This window comes from Notechis scutatus, chromosome 2 (assembly GCF_049901735.1).
Source record: "Notechis scutatus isolate UNSWTSFEM ecotype Mainland chromosome 2, rNotScu1.2, whole genome shotgun sequence".
NCBI lineage: Eukaryota > Metazoa > Chordata > Lepidosauria > Squamata > Elapidae > Notechis > Notechis scutatus.
Window position 1 is genome coordinate 69,332,798 of NC_142010.1, and position 26,443 is coordinate 69,359,240.

The following is a 26,443-nucleotide window of genomic DNA, read 5'->3' on the forward strand; positions in this document are numbered from 1 at the left end:
TTTCATGCAAAGGAGTGTATTAAAATACATTTTGTCTTCATTCCTTTTCTTTCAATAATGAAACCACAGGTTTGAGAGATAACATACAGCATCATTCAAAAAACTGTTCTCATGTACATTTTTGTATGTCTGGCAAACAAATGTTAATTCTTTTCAATGGAGTGAAATAAAGCTTTATAGTCAGACAACAGGATATTTCTTGAATTCAAAAGCTAAGGGTAAAATGCTTGCTTTTGGAAAAATTCTTCATTGAGAAAAACAAATGTCTATGCGGTGTTGAGTTAAAATTTTGCTGCTTTTCTATATCTTCCTATATTAGGCTGTAGATTAGAATTCTAAGCTGACAAGTAATGTGGATGATGATTCATCCAGTAAAAACACTTGACAGGATTATAACATTTCAAATTACTGTATCACTGTATTTTTAATTTTAAAAAATCAATCAATTATATTGTTATGCTTATATGTAGGACTTTATTAAGTATATATCATATTTTCTTTTTTTAAAATAAAGGTCTCTTTTGAGTGTTGTGATCTGGGACAGACCAAAAAGCTTGCCAAGAAAAGCAAATTTGTCAAATTGCTGACAAGGTTTTCTTCCTGTCTCATGTTTGACAGGCTTTATCATCCCATCTTAGAGACATACGACTCCCTTTAGTAATTTCTTTTTATTTTCTCTTTTAATACAAAAGAAACAAGCAGACAAAACCCCGTTATCCTACCTCCACTTTCCCTTCTACCCCCACCCCGCTCCCCCACCCTCATCCAGGAGTGCAGCCTCCCCTTTGCTGCTGACTCCAAAGTCAGTTTTTCAAGGAGACATCCAAAATGCTAGTTCTCTTCAATCAAAGTTAGATCCAGATCACTGAAGTCTGGTTGGAAGAGTGTCCTTTTGCTTGCTAAATTCCAATTTATTTGTCTTGCTGCTTGTACTGCTGCTGCTTCTTCTTCATCATCTTCTTCGCTTTCACTGAGCACCTGGATACAATTATTAATGGGACTGCAAGGAGCTGAGGGTGATTGTGGGCTGCAAGTCAAGAGCCATGATGGATAGCCACTTTCCTCAGATTTGTCTAACTGACAGACTTCCCCTGCAAATGGTTTCTGTCAAAAAAAATAAAGAAATGTGTATTTCAACACGTTTATCTTGTGTTCTAATGTCAACTTGTAGGCATACACATGGTTAGGTGAATTGGAACACTAGTATGACTTACTATAGTGATTGCTCAGTTCCAGAAATTAAATATCATTATCAAAATTGCATTATTATATAAGAAGCTGCTATTATGACTAGAGACATTTTAAGTGTCCGGCTTGGCTGGGATACAGACATGAATGTCCAAAAACTGCTTTCATTAACAAACCAAATCTGACAAGTCTATGGCAAAGTAGTACTTTCTAAAACATTCTAGATATATATAACCAATTGTTCTATTGACATCTCTACTACTTCTAAGCTATCTTTATTGTTTTATCATAGTAATTTTATCTACGGTTTCTCCAACCTCTGACTATAGATTGCATTACAGATAAACTAACAACCAGTTGTTCAAAGGTATAATGGCAATGAATGAGTGGTACTTACGATCAATCCTTGAAGTTCCATTTTGTCCCAGTACCCACATGATCACCACTTGTGACCTTCCCCGTCAACTTCTCACAATCAAACTCAATGGGGAAGCCAGCAGGAATGGCTTCTGTTACTTTCTCCCAATTCTGCAGTACCCATCCGCACCTAGCCACACTTGTGCTGAGCTGCAGCAGCCACTTATGTATTGTGCCCTCCAGGGCACCGATCCCACACTATGTTCTGCCATGCCTACATTGAGCTGCAACAGCCACCTATGTTCTATCTAAAGCAGGGATCTCCAACCTTGGCAACTTTAAGGCTGACAGACTTCAACTCCCAGAATTCTCAGAGTTGAAGTCCTCCAGGCTTAAAGTTGCCATGGTTGGAGACCCCTGATCCAGAGCACTCACCCTGCCCTTGAATGCACCGCATCAGCCACCCATCCACTGTTTGCAAACCACCTGGGATTTGCAACTTTTTGTCAGCTTCCCACTTACTTTGCTTGTTGGAAGCTGACAGAAAGTAGTGAGGAGATCCTGACTTAACAGCAATTAGGGACTACCAGGATCTCTGTTGCTAAGCAACACGGTCCTGTGACATTCCACTTTACAACCACATCCTTCATGACAAATTCCAGTTCAATTACCACTGTTTAAAAGGGGACCCACCTATGGACTAATCTGGAAAAAAAAATCAGGATTTTTCCATCAAGGATCATTGGGTAATTTTTTGCTAGTGAATTCAAAAGAAGAAAAAACAGGACCTATAGTGGAATGCTTTGTTCTAAGTATGAAGAATACTGTGAACTGTCTTCAGCTATTTGGCTCTAATTCTCCTTACTCATGAATGGTTTCAAATAACCATTGACTCTTCTAACAATAAATTAATATCCTACTAATACAGGTCATTATAAATCCCAGCATTCATCAAGACAAGATTATTTCACTGATGATATTACCCAGTTTATCTGCATGTAAACAACCAAGCTCAGAGAACACTAAGGACCCCTCAAAATTATTTCAATATAACTGCCAATGCAAGTCTCCTCTTTGGAAGGATCTGTGTTATATAAGATCTGGTCTGCCATTTCTAATAAATATCCATGGAGCAAAGTCCTCAATTTGCAACCACAATAGAGACCAAAAATTTAGCTATCTAAAATTTAGTGGTGCAATCATTAAGTGAGGCATCATGTGACGGAACACGATTTTATCTTTTTTGCCCTGACAATCATGACTGCAACTTGTGACCTTCCACGTCAGCTTCCCAAGTGATTGGTTGGGAAGGTCGCAGATGGCAAGTGACTACAGGATGTTGCAACCATTATAAATGTGTGTTGGTTGCCAAATGGCCAAATCATGATCACATGACTATAGGGATGCTGCAGCAGTCATAACTGCAAGGACCAATCACAAGTGACTTTTTTCAGCGCCGTAATATCTTCAAATGGTCACAAAACAAATTGTTGTAAGTTTATGAATTTTGTTGGGTGCAATATACAGGTAGTCCTCAACTTGCGACTGGTTGCTTAGTGACTCTTCCAAAGTTACGATAGCCCCCAAAAGTCACTTATGATCCAGATTTGAAGACAGCCCGGCTTCTTCCCTTGGTCACATTTTGGGCTTAGCAATTGGCCCACATGTATGGCCGTTTGCAGCCGTGTGACTGCATTTTACAGTCATGTAGTCTGCAATTGGTCATGTGACTGCAAGTTAGTGTTTTTTCCCCCCCTGGAAACCAGCATTTAACTTCTGGGTTCCGGCAAACAACACCCATTGTAGACAATAAGTTTGCTTAACCACCGTGGATTCATTTAACCACTGCAAAAAATATTGTAAAATGGGTTGATCACGTGATGACCCACTTAATGATCGGCAAAACTTGCAACCGTATTTGCAAGCTCAATTACAGTTATAAATCGAGGACTACCTGTAGATAACCCCCAATGTTTTCCAGAGTGGGTTGTACTCATTTTAACGCATTGCTTAGTGCCATATAATTGATGAATGTAATGTGTTTTGCTCCCCAGAACAATCCAATTTTATTTCAGTGATTTTTCAGGTTTTTTTACTTCCCTTTTCACTTCACCTTTTCACTGATTTTACAGGGAGGTTTCGATCAACATCAAATGATGCTTCCTTTCTTACCTGATTCATCTTGTAGAAATCAAGTGAGGGCCGATGCCACCTCACATCCTCTTCATGGCGCCGCTTGAGACCACATTTCCTGGTGTCCAAGTCACAAGGCTGTGAGCGGCTGCGAGGGAGGCTGTGCTGGTGCCGAAGGAGCTCTGGTGTGGAAGTGGTAGAGCTCTGCGGGGATGGCAAGAATCTGACCGGTGACAGAGAGAAACGGCGTTGCAGAGGGTAGGGCTGCAATGTCTCTCCAGCCTCCCATGGTACGCTTGCTGGCGATTCTCGAGACAGAGCCAGACTGAAAAACGGTGGGCTCCTGCCACCAACAGCACCATCTTGAACACACTGATAAGAGGCACTGGGGACTGGATTGAAGCAAAGTCTGTTGGCTTCCTGAACCAGGTTCTGGGATTGTACTGCTAAAGTGTCCACTCCACTGGTCTCCCGACGTTTGATATGTGTCCACACTTTGGAGCCCAGGGGTCTCCAGACAGCTTGCCAGCGGGAAAGGTCTTCGGGCACTGAGAGTGAACGACAGTGTCTTTTGGTAGGGGGCACAGAAACTTTTTCTGAAACTAAAGAGTTGGTGGCCAGTGCTTGGGATGCAAGATTGTTCAGAGGGCTGTTTTCTGGGCTGCAAGTTGGCAAGGGAAGGCTTAGGCTGGACTGTTGGTAAGGAACTGTGTTGTCTTGGAGATGGATCTTTGGACAGGGAGCTAGGTCCCTCCATGAAGTCCCCTCTGTAAAGAATAACATAAGAAATTTAAGTTGAGAGGCGTAGCTGTCATCCAGATCAACTTAGTTAAATATTCTATGACATGCAATTTAACATGACATGCAATTTAACAAAAAGATACTGGATTCCTCACATGAAGTTGGAACACTTTCCAGCCTACTCCTTTAAACATTTTAAATATATATTTTAACAACAACTATAAAGAACTGCTTAGTACATTAACTCATAAATGATCTAAATTTAATTACTCTTCCTTACCTCCATTAAAATGTTTAACTTAATTCTCCAGACAAATATTCACAATCTGGTTCTTTCTAGTCCCTTAATGATGATAATGGCAGATAAATAAAAGGTTTCTGAATTAAGGATGTGATTATTTCTTACTGTACTGGAAAAGGAGATGTTTATGAATCAAAGAAAGAATAATGCTTCTTGGAGAAAATCACATTTTCATAGAGAAGAAGCAGCATACAGACAGAGGTTTACATCATCTATGTCTAGACAACATCTTCTCTACGGCCTGCAAATCAGCTAATTGGAGTTTAAAATCTAGAAAAGGCTTCCTTAGATCAATGGAAGACTTCAAAGAATTTAAAAGCAGAGAGGACCTATGAAAAGCTACAGAGAACCAACACTTGGATGGATTCATCGGGGGAGCTGGAACCTGGGCCTGGGAAGGATGGAAAACACTGAACAGACTGTGCACAAGTGTAACAAGATCCAGAGATACTTGAACAAATGGCAGTATCCGATAACTTTTGCCCTTTTTCAATTGTGGTGACATGCAGACAACAACACATATGTTAACCTTTCCTTTGTGTCCTGATCAATGTACACTTGAGGACCTCATGACAGCACGACAGAATGCAATTAATGTTGCTAGTTTCTAGGCAGGATCTGTTTAATACCGGTACTTTAATGTTGTATTTTATATCATAGATTTTAAATTTTATGTCTTATGCCTTATTTTAATTGTGATGCTTCTGACATGAATAAACAAACATTGTTGCATTCCATTTATAGTTGGATGTTAAAAAGGCGGCGGGGGGGAATAGACACTATCACTTTTATTTATTTCTACTGGAGAAATTAAAGAGAGAGAGAACTGACTGAACAATGTAAAACACACTTTTGGTTTATTTAAAAACTTCCTGTTTTCAAATGTTTAGCATTCCTGAGGATATGTTTTCTATTGTTCTCTTCCATCTATATGGAAAAATACATTTAATGCAACTACTGGATTATAATACTGCTACTTCCTTCCTAGTCATATCTTTAGAAAAGAAAGGCAAAAAACATACTTTTTAAATTCTATTAAGATTCCTTTGCCCAACACCCTGCGTGTAACTGCAAAAACAGCCAGAATTACTCGTGAAAATCATCAAATGGGTGAAGTACAAGTTAAAAATACATGCAGCTATGAAGTAAACACAGAGAAGAAACTCTTAAGAGTTATCTGTTTTTATATATATGACATTTGGCTTTCTCAAAATAGCTAAAAATCAATATCGATTATTTGAGCCAAAAACTTCCACCCACAAGTAAAAATATTTATGTTAGGTTTGGACATGCAATTAAGGGAACTAATCTATAGTGTAAGGAACAGACACCAGATAGCAAACACCAGATAGATTGTGAAACATAAAATTATTATTTTAGACAAGACAGAAGGGAGAAGAATCATTATCTGCAAGACCAACAGAATGATAGCCATATTAAATAATAAGCTTTAACATCATAGTTAATATATAGTAGCATAAGCAATAGATATTATAGAACTCTAAAGACGTATGCCTTTAGTTTTTCTTAATTTGAGAAGTAACATTTTGTAGAAGAAACAAGATCCCTGAGTTAGATTCAAATTCTGACAGGCCAGTAATAATCTATACAATAAGTAAATGAACAGGTTTAATGCCAAATTTTATGTTTTACAAACTATCCAGGAACTTGCTAATGAGAAAAGTAAACATTATGGCACTTATTACTTTAAACAATATTTTCAGCCAATGCATTAAAACATTTATATATAAACTATTCCAATTCCAAATGTTTACAATATAATGGTGTTTTAAGGCAAATTGCTGTGCAATATATGGTAATAACTATATAATATAGTCGCAAGATGCTCAGAACAATTACAGGAATGATTCATTTTGGGAAACCGCATTTCCTTTCTCTCTTGTATAAAATGTGCCCAAAAGGAATTGGGCATGTCTTAGTGACTAAACAATAAAAAAATAAATCATACAGCAAATTAAAGTCTTACTTTTAAAAATAAAAGCTATTTTATTCAGGAGCCAATTTCAGGAACAAAGGTTGCTTTATTTTAAGGGCCATTTAGGAATCCTGTAATATATATAACTTAAAATATGACTTTATAAGCAATATTATTCGAACATTCTATTTGTAATAAGAGTGGTAGCATATTAATTTTAAATGTTAGAATATATGCTTTAATTTATTCACCTTGAGTTTCTTACACTGCATGCTAAAATTGCTCTATTTATGTATTAAGCTTGTAATACTATTGACTATTAAAGTCCCTTTAAAATTATTCATCGCAATAGGTTTTTACTTTTTTGCTAGAGCCAGTTTTTAGAAAGAGTTTTATTATATTATATATCCTAAAATTCTTACGTAAGAAAACCATTGGAACTATTTATTCAAGTTATGCATTTACCATCGGAAGCAGCTAATATGGATACTGCAACATGAAACTATTGAGAACTTCCAGTACATACATACAGAAATAAGAAACCTACAATTTAAAACCTATTAAATTTTTAAAACATTTTCCTCCTCTACAGATTGCCTGAAAAGAGTAATCACTGTTACTATTTAAACATTCCAGCTTTTATCTTACTGATTAAAAATGAACATTTGCTATTTTGACCAAAGGTTCATTTAAGAAGGGTAACCGTATTTCAAATATATAGCCTACACAAGAAGACCAGAAAGTAAGTTTATCTTGTTAACTATGTGCTTCATGTAGAAAACATAAGAAGAAAAAGAAGACAAGAGATGTAGGCACAAAGAGTGGAAGTCCAGCCAGATGTTCTTACCAGGCGTTATCTGGAAGGGGCTGCCACAGCTGGCCACATTAGCATGATCGGGCAAAGGCTAGGAAGGGAAACACAAAAAATCACCATATCACAGCAAGGACCAGCACTTTATAAACAGGTTTAGTTCTGCAATTCCCACCATTCTAACAGCATTAAAATATGATGCCCGCTTCCCAATTCTTACAGCATTCTCTCTAAGTATACAACATTTAAGTTTTACCCTAAGGGAATCTTTCTAGCATTTCAAATAAACTGAAAGCTGAGATAGTTGGGATAAAATAATCAATCAGAAACTATGATTTACTCAAGCTTGATCACTAGACTTCTACACCACGCTGTCAACCCTAGACTAATAACTATGATATTTGACAGTTTTAAAATTTTCCATTTATGCTTTGCCCATTTTAGATTAAAATTTTAAAGATACTTCCCTACCCCACCCCTACGGGAAATGTGAAAATGCCAGTGGAAAAAAAAACTTTTACATTTTATCCATGAAATTAATTTACGGTACTTGTTTAGTTGGATTCCATTTTTATTTTTTGTATTTTTTCCAATTTTTCAAAAGCTCTCTGAATCAATGACAATATAATGTTAATTATTTATCTGTATGAAAGCTCTATTATTGAGAAAATGAGCAGTTTTAAGATAATTTTCTGAAATATGACTTACCAGATTATCTACATTCTAATATCTTCAAAAATCTTTAACCATGACAAAATATGCCCGACTGAATTTCATGTCCAGCAGAAAATTAGTGGAAAGGCCCATTTATGGCATCTTTATCCCTCCCCATCCTGTAATGGTTTGCTTTCAAATGCTGACAGACTAACATATAGCCACATTACTGGGGTATATTTTCCATTCCAGATCACTAGTTTTCTGTCGCATAGCTTCATCTACTCAAAGAACATTACAAGAACAAACGTGATTGTACCTTTCCTGCAAAAGCTTCATTAGGCCACATCCCATTCTTGGAAGTCTACACCTCAGTGTTCAAACTTCTGGATGGAAAAGATAAGTTCTATTCCTGGCTGCACCTGCAGGGACTTTGTGCTGCTATAATGTATTAATTTCCAGGCACGTTCACCATGGACTCCAGACCTAAAAAGAATCAGGAAGCACATGCTTCATATTCCACTGAATCACTCCCTTTTAATTTATGTTTTGATATAGGAGCATATTATCCTTGGTTTTTCAAGTCAGCTCAGCTCTCCTTAGGTTACAAGGATAGTCTGTGGAGGGAATTTCTTTGTACAGCTGTTTCTGCCCCTATTAAGAAAAAAAAACATGGGAAAAGTACAGACCTAGAAATGCTTTACATTAAATAATTAGGATGACTGGAAATTAAGATAAGACGACATTTACACAAGCTTAAAATTGGTGGGAGAACAGGACTGTCTTTACCCTGGTTCATCTTATCCTCCAGTTGCACTGTTGCTAGAGTGGCTCTGCTCACAGGTACTCATGCTTTAGCATCCTCTGTCTTGTTGCAACATGCTGTACATGAGTTTCAGCTGATCTATAATATACCAGCATGCATACTATTGTGTGTACCAAAGTTTGCCCATGTAACACTTCAGATGTGTGAGCTGTATTAGTGTTCCCAGGATTCTTCCAGGTGCAATTCAAAGTGCGGGCTATCACCTTTAAAGCTCTACATGGCACAAGGCCAGACCACATGCGAGCTGCCTGTTTCCATTCATTTGTGCCCATCTCACCAGATCTGGCAGGGCAAGCATGCACTGGATCCCTTTAGTGAAATAGATTCATTAGGCAGACAAAAGGGACATTCTTTTCTGTTGCCATGTCTGTACAGTGGAACAACTTCCCCTTAGAAGTAAGGATGGTACTGACCTCATTGGCCTTAAGGAAAGCTGTAATAAAACTAGTTTTTTTCTCATATAAGCATTAGGGCTAAGTTGTTAATGAAGCTTGATGTTAGTGAATTTGATACTGAGGATTAGGTGTGAGATACCTTGACTTTCATATTCTGCATGTTATATTTCACTGCTTTTTTGCATTTCCATTCATACTGTTTTATTGTTTTGCACTGTGATGTGTCCAGAGTTGTTTAATATCAGTGACCATATATATTTTATGAATAATAACTCTTAGAAAACAAGCAATTTCATATAAATTGAGTTTCTATACTTCTGCCATAAAGGCTGCATTTAGAAGCCTAAGACATTTAGCAAGGAATGGTTCTGGCATCAATTCTTGTCAATGTACATGTGCAGTTATTATACCAAAATATTTGCTTAACGGTCATCCTATGGAAGCAATACACTTGGTATTTATTCTTTCAAGCAACAGAATATTGTAAGATAGGAACAAGCAAGTAGCACCATCAGAAGGTGATGGCAATACTGGTAACAGCAAACAAACCAGGTGGTGAGAAAGGCCTGAAATAAACACACATTTTTCTAATTTTTCTAATTTATTCTATCATGTCATCTTAATGTTGTGAGAAGAGAATATAATAACACAAGATGTTGCAACAAACTAAACTCCTAATACTTATGACAGGCTTATTATGTGATCCAAATAAACAAATTTATACTTATCTGAAATTTTCCTTCTGCAAACTCCATAATTTTAAGAACTCTGTTACCAGTTCACAGAATATCTCTTATCCTTACTATTTAATAAAATTCAGCCTGCTTTCCCCATAAATGCAATATAATTGTTATGCTAAATCAAAGCAGAGAAACTTGTGTTTCAGAACTTATTTTAGTAGTGGCCAGCCAGAAGTAAAAAAAAAAATGTAAGTAGAGTATTTTAGCAAAATTCTTCCATTTTTTGGTGACTACAGCTACCTATAGCATATAATTTATGTAGTAGGTATCATCGTGCAGCATTAAATTCCACACCTTAATCATGTCTACACATAAAATAGCCTTTCTGTTCTTAAACAGGCTACCAATGATATTTTTCTAGAGGAAGATAATCTATTACCCACCACTATGAAATTTAATCCCAACAGACATTAGTAGTTTGATAAATATACAAATATATGGGGTGGGTGGAGCAGGGAAGTGCCTAATGATGTTTCTATTGATTTTTTAATATTAAAAACTAGTTATTCCATAATCTCAAAAGTAAAATAGCCTAAGCAAGTGTCTAGAAGATCAAAAACTGCTTCAGGTCTACTCAGTTTAATTATTTCAGCAAGAAAATACCCTGTTGTTGAATGACAGGTTGCTAATTACTCTTTTTTTGAGCTACCTGTTGCCCATCTCAGCTTTATATGTATTTAAAAAAAAACACTTAGGCATACAGGTTACAGGTTCTCACCCATCCTTTCACATATTTACTTTTAAAAATGTTCTGTATCTCCTGACGAGGTGTTGGATAAAGTAAGCATGAAAAATTTCACAGTCACTGATACCTGCTCTCTCTGAATAATGGCCTCTTTAAAAATATCTACTGCAAAGATACTGGCAGTTTCTGAAGTTATTTTAGCTTTTTCAAGCTACAGAAGTGAAGCACAGATTACCTGACAAACAAAACTAAAGTTTCAAAGAAGATGTAAGTTATATAATAAACCCCATTCTGCCTCTACAGAATCTAGCATACTACTGGTTCTTACAGGTAGTCCTTATTTAGCAACTACAGCGGAGACAGCAACTTGGTTGTTAAAGCAAAGCGATTGCTAAGTGGATGGTTTATTGGTTAGTCTTATGACCATATTAAAAATATAAAATTAAAATAAAATACAGGATATAAGTCCAGGGTAAAATAGGCAAAAGGAAAATACAGCAATAAAATACATGTGTGTTAAATATTGCTAAATGAAACCATGACGCCTAGACTGATAAATAAAAATATCTATTTGAACTGCAAACTTATATTCTAAAGCTGGTTTGTTAACTTATATATATATATATGAGAAAAATCATACCAGGTTGATGCTGAATGATATGCATTTCAATTTTTCCAAGCTCTGCTTTTGTAGCTGCTCAGTTATCAGTGTGATCATGGCTTCTTAGGAACGCCTGGCATTTTCTTGAGACTCCAGCACTTGCCAGTCTTCTGCCTTCCTCAGCAAGTCCAGCTGTATTTAATCATCATCAGTTACTATATCTGCTCATTCACCATCTAGCCAAATTCCATGTCATGCTCCTGATCCCTGCAGGAAACAGACATATTAATGCATCCTATTTGTTCAATTCTGATCTGTTCCTTAAAACCTGAATGTGCACATTATTTTTTTCCTTGTATTAATCCCTAGCTGCAATACGCAGGGAGAAAGCAAAGTCTGACAAGCAAATCAGATTGCAAAATAGTATTTCTTTCTTTTTACTAAAAAATGTGTGTGTGTGTGTGTGTGTGTGTGTGTGTGTGTTCTGTATATGTGTATTCTGTCCCAAAGAAGTCCCAGGGCATAAACTAACAGTCAGCAGAAGCATCCATGATTCTCTTATCCTCTTAAGCAGGACTCAACATCTTGTACCAAAACTTCAATGATGAATGAGGCTACTTAAATACTTTTTTGCAGAAACTCAAAATCTTTTGACTGTGATTCCTGAAAACTTACAATACCATAATTTATCATTCAAAGGAAAAGTCTTAAACACTTAAAAAAACACAGTTTAAAATCCCATATAAGCTAACACTCACTTACACATATCACATAGTCCCACTAAATATTCAAATGCTGTAGATACCGGTAGAAGTGATTGACACAGTCATCAACGAGTTTCTTGCTATCTGGGAATTTGAACCGCCTGCCTGTCTAAAATCACCCATCATTTTCATTTTTAATTTCATTTTTTTAATGTTTCAACAGACTCTCCTCCAAAGTTTCAATGCTTATTTTGTGATACAAATCTAAGAAACTAGATTATATTTTCTTCAGTATTTAGATCTCGCCCCTAATGAACCAGGTACAGTGAATGAAAATAATTAAAACAAGTGCTAACTCCATAAAATTCAAAATATTATAAAGAGTTCTGGTTAAAAGCAGTGAACACGGAATGGAAATTAAAAATAAATATGGTAAAAACCAACTCTCAAAAATAAGGCATTCAAATGATCATTAGCTACTCTTCCAATGCTCACTGAAATAAAATTCTCTTTACCGTCTTCCTCAAAATAGATATTGCGGGGGTGGTCAGGTCTTCTGAGGACAAGCTAACTGTCTTGTAATGGGGCAGACAATAAGAAGACCTGTCTCCAGGCTCCCACCCCCTCACTCCTAATGAAGAAAGGGATCCAAACCATCCTCTCTCAGCTTAAATAAAAGCAGGTTCTATTTGGAGGAGACATTCCTTAAGATATAGGGGGCAAAATCCACGAGACTTTAAAGCTTAATACCAAAACATTAAACTATATCCAGAAACCTAGTGGCAATCAAAGCCAAGCCTGCAAAATAAATATCCCATGCTAAAACAACTCTGATATGTTAGCAAGTGAGCAGATCAGCAAGTGAGCAGCTTCCAAGTAGTTTTCCAGAGCAATAGACTACACTTGAGGTGCTAAGGGCAGGAGTTACTGTAACCAATTTTTGTGCTCCCAAAAAGGCTGCAAACTGGAATACCAGCTGTGAGTGACCAAAATATAATTTCTACTTGTTGATCAACCAAGAACCATAGGTCCAGGAGAACCCCACGATTTGCTCCTTCAAGGATACTCTCTCAGTCTCCAAAACAGGAATCTAACCAAGGTAAAGGATTGATCGCTGTATCTTCTAGTTTCTAGCTCATACTTTATCTATCCTGAGGTAAAGGCTTCTTCCACATGAGTCAGGCCAAAAGAGTCTGAGACAAGCCTATGGTTGCAACAGAAGCTATGAATTCCTGATCCCATCCAAATCACATGTCCAGAGCATGGAAACTATAGAGTCCACCAGCTCCTCCAGTGCGGAACAATTGAATACCAGTCTTTTAATTTTAGGAGGGAGGACAATATGCCAGCAGTATACCTAATTTGCCCCCACAAGACAACTTCAATTTGTGAGGCGGGGTATTTGGTGACAAACAAGATCTCTTGTAGGATCATCACCACCATCAACCCCCTGAACCTTGAACTCATAGTTACAAAAGCACTCAAAGTGAGGGCAAATCTTAGATAGAACTACATACCCTTCTTTGCCCAATCAGAATCATTATCACGCCAAATCTAAACATTCATCTACCTCTTAATATGGAATGTGGTTTTATTATATAGGCTTCTGATATTCGCAAACAGCAGTCTTAGACCAGGTTGTTAAGTAATCTGGTCTTCCATATCCGTAGAAGAGGTAATTGAGTAGAAAAATTCATGTTCTCCTAAAATGAGCCGTGGTGCCGCAGTGGTTAGAATGCAGTACTGCGGGCTACTTCTGCTGACTGCCAGCTGCCAGCAGTTCAATTCTCACTAGCTCAAGGTTGACTTAACCTTCCATCCTTCCGAAGTCGGTAAAATGAGGACCCAGATTGTTGGGGGGCAATATGCTGACTCTATAAACCATTTAGAGAGGGCTGTAAAGCAACGTGAAGTGGCATATAAGTCTAAGTGCTATTGCTATTGCTAAAACATCCTGCTCAAGGCATACCCTTCCTCTACTATCACAGTAGTAATATGCCCTTGCTCTTAGCACTCCACCCTTAAGGTCTCAGACCTCCTGCCCCCACCATATTTCCTATAAATATAGTTAGCGGTCCAGAGTTACTTTATATGGATACCCACATAATCCAATGAATAAATAAATAGCTTCTTAAATGTATTATGTCAAAGCATACAATGCTTCATGATAAGGAAACCAAACTAATTACTGTATGCAAAAATATGAACAGTCTCATAGTCCACATGACTTGTTTCTTATCAGCATTGCTCAGCATTCAATAAATTGCATTATAAATTACAGTCACTATTTAACATTGTCACCTTTATCCCCGTTTGAGATTCCTTTCTTCATTTGTTTAACTAATCTCTCATATTGTATTTTATTAAATTATTTACTTCAATTTTCATTATACTTTACTTGCTTTTGGAATTCCTTGCTAATTTACCATTTTGTTTTGTACAAGTTAATGAAAATTAACAGTAATATTTGTTTATCAACATAGAAATATATATATATATATATATATATATATATATATATATATATATATATATATATATATATATATATATATATATATATATATATATATGGTTGTGGTTTCCCGTATTGTAGTTCTTTTAAGTGCACGCCAGATTATCTGCCATCATCAGGCTTCTGTATGATGATGGCATGCTGCGCCAACTAAAGAACTGCGATATAACACCATACATGTAATACCGAAAACTTAAGAAACATATATATATATATATATATATATATATATATATATATATATATATATATATATATATATATATATATATATGCAAAACAATTTTTAAACTGTAGCAGGAAACAAGTTATTTGTTTCATTCATTCTTAGGAAAAGCATATTAATGTTTATACAATACTTTGAATATTACAAAGTTCAAATCCTATGCACATTTTACCTATAAATAACACTGGCTAAATGTGTCTTATGTCTAAGTACATAGCAACAGGTTTTCATTGAAACCAATCTAGTCTTTGTAGTACAATCCAATAGATATCAGCATACTTGCTGATTTCAATAAACCTTACTTTTGAGGAAGAATAGTATTTTTGTCAATATATGGAGTAATCTACTGGTAGTTCACAAATCATGCTGTCCTAACATCTTTAAGAATAATATGTTGATTAAGCCACAGTTATTTGTGCTAAGCTATAAATTACAATTCACAAATCATAATGGCTAGGTTTACACTGTAGTTGAAGTCAAAACAAAATAGGTTTATAGGTTAATTTTAGAAACTCAGTCAATTATGACTATCCAAGGATTAATATAACTCACTCATCATTCAATCACAAGTGACTATTTCAGATTAAAATAGTTGGCAGCCTAACATCTATCTTAAAGAAATTAGAAAAAAACAGGAAAGATCTAATTATTTTTTTAAAAAACCATACTTTTATTTTTTGTTTCATTTCTTAATTATTTTTAGTATCTTTAACTTCCATTATATCCTTTCTGCTCAAATATTAATAATAAAAGTGATACAAAAAACTTTTTGCTATCATGGGGGATAGGGGCTCCATAGATTTACTAGTCTTATCCTTTGAAGTAAATAATGATTAAATATTGCAATGATAGAGAAAAATAGAATTCTAAAGAAAAAAATACTGTACAAAGGAGAAAGGGCTTTTATTAGAAATCTCCTACTAATTTAAGTAGATTTGCTCACATTCAGTCTCTCCATCCTCCTCTTCTTACCGCCCGGTTTTATTCTCTTCTTCATTGCTTGCTTTAAATGTTAAGGTCTTTTAGGGTGGACACCTACCCCCTTTTTTATATTTGCTTTTGAAATTCAGAGAGGTAGAATATGTTAGTGGTGCTAAATAAGTAGAAACAATAAAAATGCATATTCAAAAATTAGACTCATTAAGAATTAAGAGGGCTATCTAAAAAAACCTTTTTATCTTACATTTTAAAGAGATACCTACAACAGTTCAGTTACTATTACAAATTAAAGGCTTTGTAGAGGCTTTGTTCACACAACATGCAAGCCCATAATTAACCCAGCTCTCTGGGATATAGAGCACACTAGCCAATAAATTAAACACACAGTACTGGCTGGGTTTGCACAATGCAAAAAGAGTCACACACTTTATTTTATCCTAGCAAGTTATGCAAAACCAGGCTTACTTTGGGGCAAATCCATTTAAGTTAATGAAACGTTCCTCTACATTCCTACATTTTCCATTTCACTTAACTAAAATAACCATTAAAATCAACATTACACTTACCACATACATAGGTGTTTATAAAATTTTCTCAACTTTTTCTGGGTTAAATGTGTCTTAGATGCCAATCGAGACAATTTACATTAGCTCTATTTTAAATTTAATCAAGAATTGTAATCCTGATTCATTTAGCAGTTAATAGAGTATACTAGATTTGCATCTGAAAGAAGTTCAGACCTCTGCTCAGTCAGGGAGCCTACTGGGTGGCCTTGAATAAGTCAGTATCTTTCCACATTAACTACTAGGACTATTGTGAGAATCAGCTAAAACATGTACAATAATCTTCCACAGATCTCAAGTAAATAATGTAAAAGAAGCGTGGAACAAGAAGCAGAATTTAAATCTTGTATTATCTGGAAAGCACCTCCTGATTATTCTCCAGGACTGTTAGCCAAAATTATTCTTTTGCTTCATTTCCTGTTCTGCAATTATACACTGCATCTTCCTGTACTCCTCCTTATTTTAATAGCTTCAGGTCATGGGCCTTTAAAGGCTCCAGATAAATGAAGCCATTTTCCTTGATGCCTTTTTAACATTAAAGCCGAGCATGCCAACCCCCTTAAAAGAAAGTATTTTCTTTTGCAGTTGGTTTCTCATCCCGGCCTCTGTAATTTGATTTCATTCAGTTCTTTCAATTACATAATTACCTACTTAGTAAGCACAAATCAAGAGGTAGGCCTTAAGCAACCTCAGGGTTCCCTGCTACAACACACACACACACATGCTAGTAAGACTCCACGCCAAGACTGTATCGCAAGCAGTGTGATTCGACTGCTTTTAAGAATGGGTCCCATCAACCTAGTTTTAGAAATGCATCCACAGGGGACGCAGTCTCTTAACAAAGCAGGCCCTGTTCCACCCTCTTCTGAAGGAGCCAATCACCTCCTCCCCACTTCTCCACCGAGGCCCTCCATTCCACCCCAAATTCCCATACAGATTCACCCACTTAGCGACAACAGCCACCTCCTTGCCCGAAATCCCCACCTTGCCTCTCCCCTCTCCATCAACACCCACCCCTCCCGCACAAAAACAAAACCACCCCGACTTCCTTTTTTATGACAACATGTCCACAAGCCCCCATCTCTCACAAAGACCATCCCACCTTAGCCTGCTGCTTTTACCCCCTTCACGCCCAGAGTCTCTCTCTCTCTCCCCCCCCCACGCCTCTTCTCCCCACATTACCCATTCAGGCTCTGCAGCCCCTTCGGCACGTACCGAACACCCGATCCCTCCTCCTCCCCCCCCTCACGCCTGCTGGAGGGGGCGGCAGCTCCAACACCTCGCGGCGGCTCAGCCAGAGAAGTAGTGCGCCCCAATAGTCTCATGCGCCCCCCACTCCCTATTCTAAACACCGCTGGAACCAACCATCTAATTGAAGGGAGATTGCCTCCTGGACTCGCAGGCACTGGCAACCGCTGCCGGCCGGCCCTCTTCGTCTTCCAGCTGCCGCCCCCACCCGGCGGCCCGGGCTCCCAGCCCCCCGCCAGGAGCCTCCGCTCCCCTTTCCGTCAGGAGTGGATCGACCTGCTTGGGCCGAACCAACCACACAACAGTGGGGGGGGGGGCGGAAGGGGGGGTCAAATCTCTCGGGCAATCGAGAAGGCAGTTTCAGAAAGAAGACTCACGCATCCGTCCGGAGATAACACACGCCTCCCTCCGGCTATGAAAAGATTTCATCTTTTACGAGGCGGACTCACGGCCCCACAAGTACACCCCCCCCCATGGACCATACCACGTAGCAAAGTATGACGGGATACGTAGTACAATGTGGTGGGTTTTTGTTTTTTTGTTTTACTAGGATGGACAACCTTTGGATGACGGGGTGCAATTCGTTCTTCGGATTTCTTCCGAGCCACAGGCATGGTTGAAATTCTGAGATTGCTCAGTTTTATTAAACGCATAACATTTCCGAATTCATATTTTATGCTAAAATTACTGTATATCTAAAATACAGCTTGATGAGCATGTTGAGAGTACTTTGCTTTCTACCAGACATCTAATTCCTATCTGAAATTGCACAACAACCACTATTACTCTTGAATGTTGTCCCTTCCATTAAAGAAAAAAAGTATCTCTAAGTCTACTTATAAAACACATAAACAACTATTACCATGATTGGAACAAAGTATGACAGATTGTAGGAGTGTAATGAATAATTATAATGTACTCCAACATTGGTTAAGTTTCAATAAAGCAAATATTTACTTTCAGAAGAGTACATAACTTGTATTAGCACATGCTTACTTGTGGTTAACATAACCCAATCAATGTGTTCTACTACCCACCTACTAAACACATGGGCTGAGTTTGCAGATCTACACAGCTAAAATGTGGTGAGCTAATTTCTAGTTCTATGTATCATATGAATATAGTTCTAGAATTACAACTTGACACTGTCATCATGTCTAAAGATTGACAAAGTGGCTGTATTCACTGCTACTGTAATAATGTGATTTTGGTTAGTGTTATTCGAACCCACTTATTACACTTTAACTTGCATGCACAGGTCACTAGTTCATTCAAAAATAAGAGATTCTGCTCAGTACATTGTGTGAACCACAAACATGGTATAAGACCAGGTGCCTCTTTTCCCCCCCTTAAAGCCATTTTAAATAAGCAAATGAAATTCAATACTACAAGCAAAGATATTTCAATGATTCTGTTGTTTGTTGCTGTCCACTAGAGTTTCTATAAGACAAGCTTTCTGAATATTCCTACATAGGGCACATTTATTCGGATTTAACAGCAATGGAATAAAGCATTTTTACCCAAAAGGAAAGATGCAAATTGTACCCCTTAACTCTTATAATGAACCTAACACTTTTTGCTATGCATCACCATACAAGTGTAACATTCATATTCAAGCAAATAAAGAATGTCAATTAGGAATCAAATACAAAACATGTTATTTTATCCAACCACAGAGCATGTGTGAAGCAGACAGGAATTAACCAGTAACAAACCTAGTGACAGAACATGAGCTCCGAGCAATTTAATTACCTGTACATGGTTCAGAATTTTGATTCTCAATTTCTTTACTGCAACCAACAAGCCATAATGCTTTAGTTTAGTAGCAATCAATTGCTTTATACTGTACACTTATAATAGGAATATAAATAGTGGAGAGTCAATAGGAAATGCTTTGTGTTGTAGCTAAATAATGATTATATAGAAAACTATCAAATATAGAAATGGAAGTTCCTCTTGTTACAAAATTATGGATTTTGTAGCAAACTGAGTGACAATACAGGTGGACCACAGTGGCAAAAACCCCTTGAAATTAGCTCTTTCTCTTAAATCATTGACTGCATTGGGATCCCATGAGAACAAAACGAGAGCCAGGAATCAAATGGACAGTCTTCAGTATCTTCCGTGAAATGTTCCCTGTTGGAGAATGTATCCTGAAACAGCGGATAAAAATGGCCAGATGACGACAATCCAGAAATCTATGGGAGCAGAACAATAACATGAAATAAGTTGTCTAAGTTAGTGACTGGTCTGAAGATGTCATTTTAAAAAAGGAAGGTTTTGTGTATGTCCATAACACTAATCCCATACTTAAAATCTTATGTCACATAAAGATATAGAATGCTCAACTCTGCTTAGCATTAAATACAGGTTATGATTTTGTTCACACATTGTCAAATCCTTTTGTCATTTAACTATTCCAAAATAAGGCCATATAGAATATAATTAAACAAAATCCCAATACCTCTTCTCCTAGGACTTCTTTGCAAATATTTTCCTGAATAGACCGAGCCTCAAACCAGTCGTTTGGGAGATTAGACAAAAGATCCATTTTGGTCACCAACTCCTGCCTTGCAAAACAGAGCAGGTTGTTCATACTAAGCCAGGCAGCAAATGCATTAAATAGCTTTAGAGCCTAAACTGAGAAAAAGCAATCTGCAGTTGTCTGTCTTAACAGTCGGTTTAGATCTCCAGAAAGAGCTGTCTAGGTTTTTGCTGACAACTCATTTAGAGCCTAGAGAGCAAAGAGGGCGACCCAATCACTTTGGACTGTGGCCTTGCCAACTGCTATGTGACCCTTCAAAACATTTTAAGCTAATTCAATCTTCAACCCACAAAAAGTTCCATACTCCTGTCTTAGAATGTAAATAAAAACCCATTGGAAAAATGTAATAGGAGTAGTTGAAGATGTCAGCCGAAATGCTTCCACCTTCTGCCACAGAATCATAGCCAATATATAGGCAACCCATGGAAATTAATGGAATGAAAATATAAAATGGTATTTTACTCACTTCTTCTTTTCTCATATATATGATCCTTCTCATTTTCTACCTTAACATAGTGCAAAATACTCCCAGCCTTTAATGGGCACCAGAACCATTTGTCTCACTGAAGAGCATGACAACTCTGTTGACAATTAACTCTGTCTCCATGGTGATAAGGAACACCAAGGAGAGAGCATATGGACTGAAGATTAGGCCTGCAATTCCTAAATAGTGTGGGAGCATTACTTTGTAAGTGGGTCACCAGGCTGCTGGCAGTAAATATTGCACAATAAAGGTGGCTATTAACAATACAGAATTATAATTAAAAGTAAACCTGCCAAATGATGGATTTTATTAATAAGTTTCTGATAGCTAAATATCTGACTGGAGAAGTATATGGTTGGGTGTGTCTTAATTTACTTTTAAACATTTCTGCTCAAACTAAATAAGCAAAATTAGAAATTTGAGGGTCTTCCTGGACTCACAGCTCCTACTTGATGAACAAGTGTTAGCTGTGGCCTGGAAGAATTTTGCACAACTCCAACTGGTGTACGTACCCCTTACACAGTTTCCTAAATTGGGGGCCCCTTCAGACAGTCATTTATACTCATGTCACCTTGTGATTTGACTTCAGCAACACGCTCTACATGAGGCTGCTCTTGAAAACCACTCAAAAGCTCTAATTGGTCCAGAATGAAGCATGCCTCTATATGCCCATATAACATCTCTACTCTGCAAGCTGCACTATTTGCCAGTTTGCAACTGGGTTTGATTCAAGATGCTGGTTGTTACATATATTTAAAAGTCGTAGAGCTGGTTACTTGAGGGACTGCCATAGCATCTGCTTCACCAATTCAATTAAGATGCCCCCTAGAACAAGGTTCCCAAGATCTGGAGGGACCGCACTCTGATGTTGTTTAGAAGAGCCTGAAACACTCATCCAGGTCTTTGCTTCAATGCATTTGCCATCTTTTGGCTTTAATTGCTTTAATTGTAATTTTTGTTTTTGTTGTTTTATTTGATTATTGTGAATCACTCAGATTTGTTGAGAAGCATTTTTATTATTAGAAATACTTCCCTCTCATGTCCAGGTGGATCCCAATCATGAAGTGCCCTTCGCCAAAGCTTAATCTGCATGTCCCACGAGCGACGACTGTACTTTTTATATTTATTTGGAGTACATGGATGAATACCTGATTGGCGAGCCATCCTAGAAGGAAGCATGAGAAATGAAAAGGCACCTCTAGGCCTCCCAAAAAATGAGCACAGAGAGAATTGTTAAAGCAAGTCTTTTAAGGGTCTTTATCTCAAGACCAGATTCTAAAATGAGCAGCCCAAATTATAGGACTTTGAGGAGAACTGCTAGTGATGACCACAAGTAGGAGCCCACCCAAGCTTCTGCTATATGTAGAGGTCTAATAAAAACCAAGAGAGAAATAACAGTTACTGCTTACCTGGGAACCTGTTGGACAAAGTGCTGGTAACCAATGGTATTTTTCCCATAATCTATCTGCTTTTGTCTTCTTCGTAAGACAGCCTCATCTGTCTCTATATAAGTTCTACAAATGGAAGGAAAAATGCTAGAGAGAGAAACATATCAATTACTTAATAAACTATAGAAATACCTATTATGAAACTTACCCAGAACCTGGACAGGATTTTCTCGCCCAATCTGACCTTGTACCTACCCCCACACTCACCATTTTCACTCCAGGTGAGAAAACCTGAAATGACCTATTTGAAGAAAAAAAAAAGTTTGAATACTGAACATGGAGACACAATGCATTTGCATCTTAACTTTCCATTTGAGAAGTCACTATTCTTCAAATATTCACAGAGTAAAAGAAATGAAGTGAGACTTTTACAGAATGTGGTAAAAATGTAACAAAATGATTTCTACACATTAGAGATAAAGTAGTTGTTCATGGTAAAAGCTCTCTCAATATATAATCTTTTTCTCTGGAAAAACAACTGAAGCATCAAGCCTTTAAAAAAATTATCAACAGTAAAAACTGATCATTGGAATTAAATGTTTTCTAATTTCAGATCATTTAAAACCAGGGCTCATTTCTTTCTGAGACACTGGTAGGAATTCTGAGCATACAGTGTTGATAACCATCATTAAATAGCATCTATGAGGTTCATGGCCAGTAAAAATAATATATTTACTAAAGGGTAAACTGGTGAGGTTGTTCTCACCTGCTCCTTAGCTTTGTCCCCAACTTATCTTGGGGGAGACATGTATGCCCTCCCAAATAAAGCACTGGGCTGCATTTATTTATCTTTTTAGCCTCCACGACTACATATCAAGTCTAGAGGCCTTCTTACTACTAATGTTTTGATTCAGAGACTTCTTTGCTGCATATCAGTCTCTAGATCCTTTTCATTAAAGGATTTTTGGAAAAGTAGTCCTTAGAAAAGAAAGTTTAGAGGATTCAAGAAAGATGTCTGCAGACACACACCTGCTTGAGGAAGGAAAAAAGCAGGTTCTACGCAAAGTTGTGGCTTTCTCAAGAACAGATTCTAATATATAGATAGTTCTCAACTTAACAGTTCATTTGGTGACCCTTCAAAGTTACAATGGCATGAAAAAAATGAGTTATGACAGTTTTTCAGACAATCATTGCAGCATCCCTGTGGTCATGTGATCAAAATTCAGATGCTTGGCAACAGACATATATTTATGACTGTTGCTGTGTCTTGGGGTCATGTGATCCCCTTTTACGACCTGACAAGCAAAATCAACAGGGGATCGAGATTCACATGGGACAAAATTCATTTAATAACTCTCTTGCTCAGCAATGGAAAATTTGGGTTTAATTGTGGTCGTAAGTTGAGGATTGTATTATTTCTTTTGTTATCCCATGCTTTTTTTGTCTATACGTCACACTTGGAATACTCAAGTAGGCTTAGACTTTTTATTTAACACAGTGAATCTAGTTTACAGCATAGTCCAGTGGTCTTTACTGGGCTACTGACTTCAAAATGTAGTGGAAAAACATTATGTTCAATACAGTGAATGAACAGCGGGGGGAAATACTTAAATGAATATTCTACCTACAGACTTCTCATGGTCTTAAAAAAAGCACAATTGAAGTGGCATAAAAGCACTCAACACAAATAATTTTGTGTAGAAATGGCTAAATATTAAAAGTGCCATGATCTGCTATGTAATTCGTCACTCAAAAATGTCACTGCTGCATGTGGCAACTCTGACTAGAGAATTAAAAATATTAATGTAGGGGCTCATCTACTGGATGAAAATCCACAATTCATTTTGAACCACACCTTCTATTTAGGCAAGAATCTATTAGATTGTAATTTAAATGAAAAACCTTCCACAGCTTTTCCAAAACATCCAAAACAATTATCTTCACTTCTGTCACCATAAAAACAGAAATATTATTATGAATCAATCTATACTTCCTCCAACTGATCCACAGAAGAATGCAATGTCCATCATGCAAGCAGATCTTTTCCCTCAAAGTAATTACATATTCTGGAATATAGTAACAAATTGTCTTCATACCCGTGCTCCACTTCTGTCCATCCATGTTGCTAAGATGGGGAGCTACAGTATATGGGAAAAAGCCATTTGTAAACATCTAAACTATCCCTCCAGAGATACACTGCTGAATTTAAAAACTAATAAAATAATATCTAATCTTTTAACTTTTTTATTGACTTTACATTGAACATCAAAAACATGACTAGTTCATAGATGATTTAGCAAGCAAGCATCTGTGTAATTTTCCACAATTTGAAAAAGCATGGCCTTTGAGATTTATGTAGATAGTAACTGACTTTGAAACATTGAGCTCAACACAGTAATCCAACTTCAGAAACTTTCAAACACTTCTGAAACATCAAATACTGAAATCATAACATTCAGCAGAAACATTTGTTTTTTCACTCACACTTAGAATAAGTCATTCCTAATTGTTTGCCTACATAAACTGTTTTACCTAGAGCCAAAAGATTTGGGCTTTTTTTTTGAGACTTCAAAGAAATATCCTAACAGTAGACTCCTATTATGGTAATAATGCAACTTCTCTTCCCAGTTTTTGTTACTTATAAGCTCCTTTCAAACACAACTGCAGAAAATTGTTCTTCGCTGAAATGCAGCAATTCTTCCAGCAGACAGGCCAAGCAAATTAAAACAGATAAGGAAAATTATCATTGCAATATAGGACTAAACTTAATCTTCAAAAATGCCTGCCCATTCTAGCCATTCAGACGGATAGGTTCACAAATTGGCCCATAGCCCTTGATCCATAGGAGTCATAGGAGAAAAAGAAAAAAGAAAACAACAGGCAAACTCTGTTGGACAAGTGTTCCCAATCACCTAACACAACTCCAACAGTTAATCTAATGAAACAGTATACAGTTAGTCCTCGACTTACCACAGTTCATTTAGTGACCACCCAAAGCTACAAATGGCACTCCAAAAAGTGACTTATGACCGTTTTTCACACTTATGACCACTGCAGCATCCCCATGGTCACATGCTTTATATTTGGATGCTTGTCAACTGTCTCACATTTAGGACAATTTCAGGGTCCCAGTCAGAGTCATACAATACCCTTTTGCAACTTTCTGACAAGCAAAGTCAATGAGGAAACCAACTAACTTAACAAAGTGAGGAATTTAAGAACTGCTGTAACTCCTTTAACAAATGTGGCAAGGAAAGTCGTAAAATGGGGCAAAACTCACTTCCGCAACATAAAATTTGGGCTCAACTGTGGTCGTAAGTTGAGGACTACCTGTAACGTTCCCCAATTAGGAAGCCAGGGGTTGCACTCCGTCTCAGCGGCCGCCACCCCGCTCACTTTACCGACTCAGGGAGATAAGAAAACTGGAGAAGGCGGTTTAAAACGAAGCTCCACCCAACACCCGAAATCTAAAGGCAACTACCGGCCAGTTACGGCAGTCGAGACGTCCGACAAAGAATTCGGAAATTGCATGATCGGCCCCAGAACCGGAGAAGCCCCGCTCCAAAAAAAGAAAATCAAAAAAATCTTCATAGCCAGCATTAAACGCGGCTTTAAATCTCCCTCCGGTAAGCAGGGAGGGCGGGGCTTTTTGCAGACCTCCGGCCTATCGCAGAGTAGGAAGAAAAAAGGAGGCGGACCCTCGGTCCGGTGATTGGCTGGGCGAAGAGTAAGAAACACGGGCGCTATCTCACCAACACAGCGCGGACAATAACACACGTGCATGAAAACCCCGCCTACCAAGCCCTCCTATCCAATCAGCCGCTCGCGCCACCGTCGACGTAAGACCGTCGGTTTGCCAATGAAAAAGCTGTTGACTCCGAGACGGAGGCTCTTCTCGCTCGAGCAGTTCGAGGGTTGGTCGGTTAAAGAGAAAGAGGTGATCGGGATTGGGTGGCGCAGCGGCGATCAATTTTAATTTCTGAAGTGCTGTGGAATGTTCAGCTCGCCTTATTTTGGGGCGGGGGAGGGAGGGATTTCACAAGAAGGGAGGGGCCAGCAGAGGTGCTGCTATTGCCGCACCTTCCCAGGTCCTTTGGCCGTTCTTTGCCACGCTGTGCTGGGTTGTGGGCTGATGGACGTCCAAGTCGGAAACCATCGGGGTGGGGTTTCTTGGGTTGTCCGCGGCGCAGCCGATCTTTTTCTCCTGCCCCACTGCTAACGCGGGAATAAACCTGAGTTTGTTTTGGAGGCGGTGTATTTTAGCTTGTGAGCCAGCCGGTGATGCTGGTTATCCAAAATCCCGTCTGAAAAATGCAAAGCTCATTTCTCTTTAAGAGGAAGGCAACCGCGTAACTTTGACCAATCATTCTTTCCCAGCCCAATTTATTATCTTGTAGAGTTGATGTGGGGGGAAATAGGCGGAAGCGGTATTGGGTATATTTGCTGCCATCTCTGTGTGTGTG

General features: G+C 37.7%; 2 protein-coding genes across 8 annotated transcripts; both read right to left on the bottom strand.

The window, feature by feature from the left end:
- Window positions 1-653: 653 nt before the first annotated feature.
- Window positions 654-18,038, bottom strand: FAM53C (family with sequence similarity 53 member C). 7 transcript variants are annotated; one of them, XM_087955054.1, is made up of 7 exons: window positions 17,681-17,987; window positions 15,757-15,869; window positions 11,408-11,635; window positions 8,441-8,607; window positions 7,504-7,561; window positions 3,718-4,445; window positions 654-1,104 (listed from the first exon to the last, which is right to left on the bottom strand). In XM_087955054.1, exons 4-7 carry the CDS (start codon window positions 8,468-8,470, stop codon window positions 832-834), a joined length of 1,089 nt encoding a protein of 362 aa, XP_087811180.1. In that variant the 5' UTR covers window positions 8,471-8,607; window positions 11,408-11,635; window positions 15,757-15,869; window positions 17,681-17,987; the 3' UTR covers window positions 654-831. The 7 variants fall into 7 exon arrangements, with proteins under 7 accessions (XP_087811180.1, XP_087811179.1, XP_026529130.1 ...); XM_087955053.1 differs by having other exon boundaries at window positions 8,441-8,775; window positions 17,681-17,825; XM_026673345.2 differs by lacking the exon at window positions 15,757-15,869 and having other exon boundaries at window positions 8,441-8,775; window positions 17,941-18,038.
- Window positions 18,039-19,467: 1,429 nt separating this feature from the next.
- On the bottom strand, window positions 19,468-25,639 carry LOC113415707 (oocyte-specific histone RNA stem-loop-binding protein 2-like). The gene is made up of 6 exons (XM_087955057.1): window positions 25,462-25,639; window positions 22,189-22,281; window positions 22,002-22,106; window positions 21,622-21,757; window positions 20,028-20,129; window positions 19,468-19,761 (listed from the first exon to the last, which is right to left on the bottom strand). The coding sequence occupies exons 1-6, from the start codon at window positions 25,578-25,580 to the stop codon at window positions 19,609-19,611; spliced, it is 708 nt and encodes a 235-aa protein (XP_087811183.1). The 5' UTR covers window positions 25,581-25,639; the 3' UTR covers window positions 19,468-19,608.
- Between the last annotated feature and the right edge of the window lie 804 nt (window positions 25,640-26,443).

What these genes read in the sequence shown, in the direction of transcription:
- LOC113415707 (XM_087955057.1), bottom strand. Translation starts at nt 25,580, where the DNA reads ATGCTGGCTATGAAGATTTTTTTGATTTTCTTTTTTTGGAGCGGGGCT. An exon ending in CACCTGGACATGAGAGGGAA is followed by an intron (nt 20,130 to 21,621) that starts GTATTTCTAATA and finishes TTTGCAAGGCAG; the next exon opens with GAGTTGGTGACCAAAATGGA. An exon ending in AAGAAGTCCTAGGAGAAGAG is followed by an intron (nt 19,762 to 20,027) that starts GTATTGGGATTT and finishes CTGCTCCCATAG; the next exon opens with ATTTCTGGATTGTCGTCATC.
- FAM53C (XM_087955056.1), bottom strand. Translation starts at nt 11,485, where the DNA reads ATGATCACACTGATAACTGAGCAGCTACAAAAGCAGAGCTTGGAAAAA. An exon ending in TATCATTCAGCATCAACCTG is followed by an intron (nt 7,562 to 11,407) that starts GTATGATTTTTC and finishes TTCCCTTCCTAG; the next exon opens with CCTTTGCCCGATCATGCTAA. An exon ending in ATTTCTACAAGATGAATCAG is followed by an intron (nt 1,105 to 3,717) that starts GTAAGAAAGGAA and finishes TTTTTTTGACAG; the next exon opens with AAACCATTTGCAGGGGAAGT.